At 50.4% G+C, this 9,992-nt stretch overlaps 1 protein-coding gene across 1 annotated transcript; it reads left to right on the top strand.

Annotated features, from left to right (window-relative positions):
• The first annotated feature begins 418 nt into the window (after positions 1-418).
• On the top strand, positions 419-3,961 carry PLA2G5 (phospholipase A2, group V). Its single transcript, XM_014540332.1, has 3 exons — positions 419-564; positions 2,936-3,042; positions 3,741-3,961. The coding sequence occupies exons 1-3, from the start codon at positions 461-463 to the stop codon at positions 3,863-3,865; spliced, it is 336 nt and encodes a 111-aa protein (XP_014395818.1). The 5' UTR covers positions 419-460; the 3' UTR covers positions 3,866-3,961.
• The last annotated feature ends 6,031 nt before the right edge of the window (positions 3,962-9,992 follow it).

Below are 9,992 nucleotides of genomic sequence, written 5' to 3'. Positions count from 1 at the left end.
TGTTAGGAGATAAAGGAAGAGCCCATTAGCCAGCTTCATATGATACCATATTACTTATACCTAATGTTTCTTGGCCCCTGTATCTGCCACAGTGCTGGAAATTTACAGCCTTTGCCTTAGTGTAACCCTCATGACAACTCCCAGAGGCAGGCATTCATTTTAGGAAACCGAGGAACACAAGGTCCGAGAGATAAGTGGCCTGTGCAGCATCATACTGTGAGTCAGCAGGGTTGTGTTTTGGACCCAGGCTTGCTCATTCCCCAAGTCCAGCCACGTAACCACTTCTCTGTGCTGCTTGCCCTCACCTTCCTTGTCCCTCCCCCACTGATGGGGAGGAGGAGAAAGAGACACCTGGGCCCTCTAAGCCCCGGGGTGGGAGAAAGGCAGGAGCAGCTGGGAAAGCCGGGGCTGTCTTTCAGGTGTGCCCGCTGTGTCAGGCGGCTTGCTAGAACTGAAGTCCATGATTGAGAAGGTGACGGGGAAGAACGCCCTGATGAACTATGGCTTCTACGGCTGTTACTGTGGCTGGGGCGGCCGAGGGACCCCCAAGGATGTTACTGATTGGTGAGCTGATTATCATGACTGCCCTTCATGCTCCAGGCTCTGCACCCACATGACCTCCTCTAATTCCATGTCACTTCTGGAATTGAAGCACCATTTTATAGATAAGAAAACTGAGTGTCAGAGAGGTTAACTGACTTGCCCACGCTACATCTAGTACCTCTCCAAATCTCAGTGGCCTAATGTATCAGATGGTCTATTGCTACGTAACAACCATCCTAAAATGTAGTGGCTTAAAGCGACGATGACCATTGGTTTGTTAAGAATCTGCCATTTGGGCAGGGCTTGGTGGGGTGGCTTGTCTCTGTGCCACCCAGCTTCAGCTTGGGCACCTTGATTGAGGCTGGATGAGGCATCATCCAGATGGTGCACTCCGATAGCTGGCACGTGGTCGCTGGCTGCTGGCTGGGAGCTCAGATGGGGCTGGAGCTGGGGCTGGGGCTGGGGGCCTCAGTTCCTCCCACCCAGGCCTCTCCAAGATTGTTTGGACTTCCTCACAGCACGGTGACGCTTGGGTTCTAAGAGTGAGTGTCCCAAGACTGCAAGACAAAAGCGTATAGCATTTTTATGACTAAGCCTCGGGAATTTCACGCTGGTCTTTCTTTTCGGCTGAGGCAGTCATAATGGCTTTAAGAGGGAGGGGACCTAGTTCTCACATCTTGATTGGGAAGTGCAGAAGTTCCAGAACAGGGGGGAGAGGAGATATTGTTCTTTGGAAAATGCCACCTACTGGGTTAACAATTCTGAGACTGCTAGACATGTATGATGGGGTGAGGCAATTCAGGGCATGCATGGCAGATGGTTGGAGCTGAGTTCCTTGCTGCTGGAGGGGGAGTTTGCAGACCAGCAAGGACAGGAAGCTAGAATGACCTATGTGGTGGTGGATTAGAGTTGGAGACATCAATATGAACTCTAGTTTAGCTTAATACAGATGCAGATGGTTACATATAGAATATGTATACATGTGTATATACATGGGGTTAATATAGACATATATATATATTCTATCAGCTGAGAGGACCTACAAGAAACAACCTCTCAGTAGCAATAAGCAACACCTAGTGTCCAGATCTGGTTTCTAATATCATTCTCCCAGGAACCAAGGCTCCTTAGAAAATGGCTGATGCTAGGACTAGTGCGGGAAATATACAGGATGAGCCTGGAGCTTCTTATAAACCAGAAAGTAAGGAAGTGCTCAAACAAACAAAACAAACCCCAAACAGACGTCACATTGATGGAAATGCCAAAGAGCACAGGAACCGACCGAAAGAGCTCCCAATGGCCAAAGCTGGGACAATTAAAGCAAAAAAAAAGAAACACATAGCATGAGACAAATGTCAGAGAAACCCAATAGTAGGGCATCCTGCCAAATACTTGACTAGTACTCCTCAAAACTGTCAAGGTCATCGAAAATAGGGAAAGAGTGAGAAACTGCCCTGGGTCAAGAGGAGCCTACAGAGACATGACGACTCAATGTCATGTGGGGTCCCAGAGGGGATCCTGGAACATAAAAGGACCTTATGTAAAAACTAAGGAGATCTGAAAAAGCTGTGAACTTTTTACAATTAATGAATCAATAATTATATATTAGTATTTAGTAATTAGTTAACATTGGTTTGTTACTTCTATTTTTTTGATTCTTTTATTTTTTTTTATTAGGTTCTGGGTGATGTCCGTTCCGTCTTTTAGTTGTATTTTTGAAGTGGTTGTTTGCGGCAGCAGTCTGCGGTGTTTACCTATGCCGCCATCTTGGTCTCTCCCCTGGTTTGTTACTTCTAACACATGTATCATATTAATATAAGATGTTACTAATAGAAGAAACTGGTTGTGGGGTAAATGGGAACACTGTGTATAATTTCTCAACTTTTTTGTAAGTAAAAAAAATGTAATGAAACCTGCTACCCCTAGCATACTGGAAGTTTATTTTTTGAGCTTATAACAGTTCAATCAAACATGTTGATTTTGGGACCCAGGTCCCTTCCACCTTGTGGCTCTGCTATCCCCGATGGCCTCAGAGCCCTAGGCTGGATCACCTTCATTCAGCTGAGGTGGAGAAAGAAAGAAAGTGGAGGATAACGTGTGAGGTTTTTATGGGTAGGTCTGAAAGCAGTGTACATCACTTTTGCCCACATTCCTCTGCCTGGAACCTAGTCATGTGACTACTTGTACCTGCAAGGGAGATTGGGAAATGTAGTCTCACCATGAACTTAAGAGGAAAAAACAGGTCAGTGAGCTGCTAGCCAATGGCGGGCAGCCCTAGAAGAAGGGCATATTCTTATTAGATTCTTTCTCTGCCAGACCACACCCACCGATGTGGCCTCCGCTTAAATGGCATGCCCCTTCCACTCAGGATCTAAGTGTGTTGCATTGACAGGTGCTGTTGGATACATGACCACTGCTATGGGCTGCTGGAGGAGAAAGGCTGCCACATCCGGACACAGTCCTACCAATTCAGTGTCTCACGGGGCCTGGTCACCTGTGGTAAGGCTGGGGCTGCCCATTCAGGCCACTGGAGGAGCCTAGGTCTCTGCTGGCCCTGAGTTCAGCTGCCCCTAGAGGTCAGCCAGCCTATATCTTGGGGGAGGGGGAGAGAACTGGGAATAAGAGGGGCAAGAATATTGCCAGCTGTAGCTGTATCTGATGTCTTAGATTGAGTATTCAGTAGGTGCCAAATGTTTGCATACTTCCCTTTACTTGCTCCCTGAAAATACCCTGTGAGTAGGTTTAGTCTCTCCATTTTACAGAGGAGGAAACTGAAACACAAAGGCTTGCCAGTTCGTACAGCTAGAGTTGGGATTCAAGTTCAGGTCCCTCTGAGTTCAAAGCTAAGTCTGGAGATGGTGTCGCTATGAGAACTGGGGTTCCTCCAGGGCAGGAGCTGTCTCCGCCATCAGACTGAGGGGATGTGTGTCCTTGATGAGACTGGGGCTCCCGGAGGGCAGGAGTTGTGTCTCCCTAGGCTGAAACCTCACCCCGGACAGCTGGGCCTTTTCCATCAGATGATGCATCCCCCCCGGGATAGATGCTGTGCCGCCCTCATCAGACTGAGTGCTCCATCAGAGCAGGAAGCAGACGGGGAGTCTGCTCAGTCTAGAAGCAAGTCCTGACTGAAGCGAGCCTGGAAGTCAATGTCCGTAGAGGGCATCTTCCTCATTCCGCATTTGGCGTCCTGTTTGCAGAGCTGGGGCCCGCCTGCCAGATGAAGCTCTGCTCCTGTGACCGGAAGCTCACCTACTGCCTGAAGAGAAACCTAAAGAGCTACAACCCTAGTTACCAATACTTCCCCAACTTCCTCTGCACCTAGTGACCCGCAGTGAGCGCCTCCAGACCATGACTTTTGCCCCCTTCTCCTGCCACACGGGACTCACTGATGCTGCTGGGCTCCTGAGAGGGCTCCCAGGTCTGGCTCCTGGTTCTTTCCTGATGGTCTACTTGGCTTGGAGGAGCCCCATAGCCACACCTCACCCTCCAGACAATCCCCAGAGAGTGACTGGTCATAGGACTGACAAGGTTAAGGTTCCTGGCTCACTCCTAACGCCAGGCCAGTCATCCTCGCCTCTGAAGATAGTGCCCCGTCTCCAGGAGGAAGACTTTCCTGGGATGCATTTCCGGTTTCTGCCTCCCTCTAGAGAATTTTGCTCAAGGAGAAGCTAAATTGATGCCATAAATCTGCCATGTGTATATTAAATAGCATTTCTCCTGAAGACTAATAAACACCACGCAGGCATATCCCTTTGCTGTGGGGATTGCCTGTGCCTCTCTCACTGCCACTGGGCCACTAAGCGCAAAGTTAACCACATTCTCTCAGAGATAGAAGGTGCGGATCAGTAAGTAGAAGGTTTTCTGAGTTGAGAGCAAGCCTTCTTTGGGGCTCATCTCCTCAAATCTTGGGGGTCCTCTGGAGCCAAGCATTGGGTCTCATTTTTCCTTGAGGGGGTGGAAAGAAGGTTCAAATCCCAGCTACATCGATGTGAGAAAGAAACATCAATAGGCTGCCTCCTGCACACACTCCAACCAGGAATCGAGCCCGCAACCCAGGCACGTGCCCCAACCAGAATCGAACCGGCCACCTTTTGGTGCACAGACCGACGCTCAACCAACTGAACCACACTGGCCGGGCTCTGACATTGTCTTTTAAAAAAAGAGAAACCGTAATGTTTCTTGCGATATAAATTGGGAAGCCCGAAGCCACCTTGATGCTGACACAGAGATGCTGAGATTCTGGGATTTCACAGAGCAGAACATTTTCTTACATAGGGTTCAGCTATGGGGTTTATTTTTACCAAGTAAGGCCGTTAAGAGCCCCAACTCATCTAGTATTTGTAAATGAATACTGAGACAGCAGGGAGAAAGGACATATTTTAAAACAAAGGAGAGTCCCGCCCAAGAAAAGACCTTTGGCTTCTTTCCACCGACAAACCCCAAAATAGCCACATGATAAATGGGATCTATATTTAAAAAGCGCCAATGTTCAACATTTTCTAAATAAAATTTGATTTCTTGATTACCCTAAAATGTAACTGGTGTTTCAGAAAAGTGTGATAGAGTCTCATGTCTATATTTGACAACATCATACAGAAAATGGGGCTCAAGTATCCAATTTGCTCATAAAAAATTTTTTTTGATCAAAGCCATTTCCTGAATCCATTTAAAAAAATTTTTTTTAAATTGATTTCAGAGAAGAAAGGGAGAGGGAGAGAGAGATAGAAACATCCATGATGAGAGAGAATCATGAATCGGCTGCCTCCTGCAAGTCCCCCACTGGGGATTGAGCCCACAACCCGGGCATGTGCCCTTGACCGGAATCGAACCTGGGACCTTTCAGTTCGCAGGCTGATGCTCTATCCTGAATCCATTTTTAAACAGGTATGTGGGGGAGATGGGGAGCTTCACTCTTAATGCCATTTCTCTTCAATCGCAGTCTTCTGGATGATGGAGAAGAGACTCAGCCCAGGCTTCTCCCTTCCCTCAGGGCCAGGTGGCAGGCAAGGTGGTGTCTTGCTGGTAAGTTCTGCAGGAAGGGGCTGTAAACAGGCCCTTCTCCCTGGGGCATCCCAGCTCAGAGATGCAGGATTCAGACACGTGCCTGCAGGCATCTGTGGACGAGTGAGGCTGTGAGGTTATGAAAGCGACATTACAAGCTGACGTGGGTTTGAGCCGGAAGGGTCCATGGAGAACCTTCTTTTACCTGCCAGGACATTGAGGCTCAGAGAGGTTAGGAGACTTTCCCGAAGTCACACAGCACACAGACATCAGATGCTGGTTCTAAACCACTGTCTTCCACTCCAGCCCACACAGAGAGAAAACGGAACCTGGAGTGGCTCAGGGACTCAGCCACATTGGGGCTTCCCAGGAGCACCCCCTGATTCCATCTGGGAACCAGCTCCCTTCCTTCTCTGCTCTCACTGCCTCCTGGGAGTCTGTCCTTGGCTGGTTGGTCTGGCTGGGGCTCTGGGCTTCATCTTCAGTGGAGGGGACCCCACTGAGGTCCTCCAGGCCCACTGCCCTGGATCCACCCTCAGGGCTGTGAACTGCTCGGGCGGAAATGATGAAAGCCAAGTGATGGCTGACACTCGGGAAGAGGCGGTCTCCTTGACTGTTTTATTGGACCCTCTCTTAGCTGGCAAGAGAACCAGCAGGAAGGTCATCTCTTTCAACACTGCATAGCCCTCCTTTTGAAGGAGATACTGAAATGTACAGTATGTACCATACATGCCTCCTGGGTGGAGCTTTATATAAAAGTAGGCAGACAACACAGACACATAGACATCCAACAGCAGGTTGCCTTAGAAATACGGGTCGTTGACTGGTGTTTGAAACTGATCCTGCCAGATGGCCTCCTTAGCTTCTCTTGTTGGAGACTTGGATGTGGTGAGAGGCTGAGGGGTCCCAGGTTGCCCTCAGGGGCTCCGCAGTTCAGTTTGACCTGCCACGTAGGCTGTAAGACCTGAGGCAGCAGTGCCAGCACAAAAAGAAATAGCCTCGCTTGTCTGGTGTGGCTCAGTGGTTGAGCATCAACCTATGAACCAGGAGGTCACTGTTTGATTCCCAGTCAGGACACATGCCTGGGTTGTGGGCTCGATCCCAGTGTGGGGCATGCAGGAGGCAGCCAATCAATGATTCTCTCTCATCATCGATGTTTTTCTCTCTCTCTCTCTCCCTCTCCCTTCCTCTCTGAAATCAATCCTATATAATAAAAGGCTAATATGCAAATTGTCCCCTGGGGAGTTCAACCAACTGGGAGTTTGACCGCTCGCTATGACGTGTGCTGACCATCAGGGAGCACTGCGGAATGAAGGAAGTCCCCGGCTGGCAACTGGCAGTCGGGGGAAGGGAGGCCCTGGCTGGCAGCCGGCAGCTGCTAGGGACCCTACCCATGCACGAATTTCGTGCACTGGCCTCTAGTAAAAATATATTTTCAGGAATGAAGGAAGTCCCCGGCTGGCAACTGGCAGTCGGGGGAAGGGAGGCCCTGGCTGGCAGCCGGCAGCTGCTAGGGACCCTACCCATGCAAGAATTTCATGCACTGGGCCTCTAGTAAAAATATATTTTTTAAAAAGAAAGAAAGAAAGAAATAGCCTCACACAGACTGCTTTACTGGCTCCCACAATCCTGGAAAGTAAAATCTCCATTTAAAAAAATCCCTTATTTTATACATAGGCATCCCCTAGTAGTTCTGCTGCTCCAACCAAACCATGGTTGATACACAGGCTCCCCAGTGCCCAACAGCATGCTTGCCACATAGCAGGCGCTCAACCTGTGTTTGTTGAGTGACTGAGTGATTGAATGAACAAATGAGTAGTCCCTGCCCTCAAAGACTTCACAGACCCTCCTGGGAACAGGAACTGAGGAGCTGAGCAGGCAATATAGGGGTCATGGCATTTTGACTTTGTGGTGGGGCGGTCTGGACAAGCGCTGGGCTCACCCTTTGGCCTCCCAGTCATGGATGTCTCCCTGGTCTGGGTTTGTGCTGGATGAAGGGATGGGCACCCCATTAGACTGCCAGGCTAGGCGGCATCCTCAGGGGACCAGGGGAGACAACTCAGTGCCCTAATATCCAAAGGGGGTGTGGACATCCTCCATGTCTTGCTCCTGAAAATGAGCTTCCAGCCAGTGCATGTGCCCAGATGCTGCTGCAGACACAAGGACAGCTCTGGTCGCCTTCCAGATCTGCTTCTGACACTTGCTCCCGGGACTCATACCAGCCTGGGAAGGAAACTGGAGTGCTCACGTCTGCTTAGCCAGAGAGACCATCCCACTCACACATCACCCAGATAGCAAGAGCCCCCCTCCCCCCCGGGAACCTCAACAATCCTACCACCTCCTAGAAACCTCCTCAGCTATCAAATGGGCTAATAACACCTCCCTCCCTAGGTTGTTGGAAATATTTGATGATACTGTGCACACAAATGACCCATTATAGTGGCTGGCACACAGTAGGCACACAATAAATGGTACCTGCCCTGGGAGAGAACCACAAAACCGAAGCCCAAGGGTTTTGACTCCAAATGGTGGGCCCTAAACATAAGCCCTGAGGGCCAAGGTCAGTGTCCAGGACAGAAGGTGACCCCTCTTTTCCCACTCTTCCCAGGCTGCCTGTGAAGCACTTACCACACTGGATGTGGCCAGGGGTGACACTGGGGTGGTAGTGGTCCTATTTGGGGAGCATTGGCGAGCTCTCAGGAGGGAGCAGCAGCACCTGTGGGGCGACCCAAACCGAGCCCAGGGCAAGCAGGTGCCACAGCCTGTTCAGAGGCCTCGCGGTGCCCTGAACCTGGAATGCCCATCCAACTACTCGCCCCCTCCCCACCCCCGCCCCCTGCGCTAGCTAAATCCCTCCTATCCACCAAGGCCAGGCTCAAATGCTACCTCCAGGTGACACCTGTTCCAGGTGACGTCTTCCCCAGCAGAGGTCATCATTCCTCTCTGGGCTGCCAGATAGTACCCATCATTCATTCACTGAAACACCCACCATCAGTCCTTCAACACACATCGATGGAGCACTGGCTGGGTCCTGCGGATACGGAGATTGAACAATAACCACAAAGTATAAATTTCTTCCTCAACAAGCTCAGTCTAGGGAAGGAGACAGACACAGTAGTCAGCACTCCACAGAGTGCTGAGGATGGGATATCTGATAAAGGAGTTTACTGAACCAGGAGGCTACTACTGTCCAACCAGGATGGTGGTGGGCTGACGCTGCGGGCCAGGCTCCCCCACAGATTCTCCTGGGGTCTGTCTGGACCGCTGTACTCCATCTCCATCACAGCGAGCACAGAGAACCGGATGTGCTGGACATAAAGGACCGGATCACACATCTCAGGCCCCATCTGCCAATCCAGGGGGACCTCGGGACCCCAGCTCAGAGAGCACAACTTCCCAGTGTCACCTGCATTCTCCACTGGGACCGAAAGGGTTAGGAATTTAGTCCCAGGGGAGGGGAGAGCTCTGCACAGGTGGAACCTGGTACACCCCAAAGGTCCCCGAGGGCCTGCCAGGTAGGTGGGCTGCTTTGGAACTACCTGTTGTTAAACACACATCCCCACGGCCAATAGGAACCTCTGCTCTGGGGGCCAGGAATCTGTTTGTTTTTAATCCTTACGTGAGGATATGTTTCTATTGATTTTTTACTGAGACTTTTGAGCAAGTGAGTGATATTATGAAAATAGAGCTCTACACATTTAAGCTGGCTGCTTGTCCATAAGAGTAATTTGGGGTGGTAGGTTGATAGCCATTGTGTAGTGATCTTTTTTTTAGTCTTCACCCAAGAATACGTTTTATCGTTTTGTTTTGGTGGGGGTTTTTTGTTTGTTTGCTTGGGGGGCTTTTTTGTTGTTGTTGTTTTGAGAGAGAGACAAAAGGAAAGGGGGAGAGAGAGAGAGAGTCATCAATGTGGGAGAGAAACATTGATCAGTTGCCTCCAGTACTTGCCCCGACTAAAGATGGGACCCACAACCTAGGTATGTGCCCTGACTGGGAATTGAAGCCACAACCTTTTGGTATACTGGACAGCGCTCTAACCCACTGAGCAACCAGGCCAGGGCCGGAAATCTGTATTTGTAAACAAGTTCTGTGGGCGTTGCAGACAGCTGTCAGGTGTGGGGACATTGGGAGGCTATATGCATCACAAAAAGTTAGCAAAGCTCACTTATACTCATACTTAAGGCCCGGCACACGAAATTCATGCAAGGGTATGGTCCCTAGGCCTGGCCTGCCAGGAGCCTGACGGCTGGGGGAAGGGACCAAGATGTCCGCCATTCCCGCCCGTTCACCGGGCCCGCACCCACTGCGGGTCACCCTCTGTATGTAGGGCAACCGGCGGGTTGGGAGCCTTGGCCTGGCACTGCCCCCATCCCCCGCCACCCACCCCCAGTTCCCCATTCGTCATCGGGCGATTGGAGCCTCCGGCCAGGGGAAAGGGACCAAAAGGC

This window comes from Myotis brandtii, unplaced genomic scaffold, assembly GCF_000412655.1.
Source record: "Myotis brandtii unplaced genomic scaffold, ASM41265v1 scaffold2414, whole genome shotgun sequence".
Classification (NCBI taxonomy): domain Eukaryota; kingdom Metazoa; phylum Chordata; class Mammalia; order Chiroptera; family Vespertilionidae; genus Myotis; species Myotis brandtii.
The sequence above is the reverse complement of the archived record's forward strand: the minus strand, read 5'-3'. Positions and strand labels throughout refer to the sequence as shown.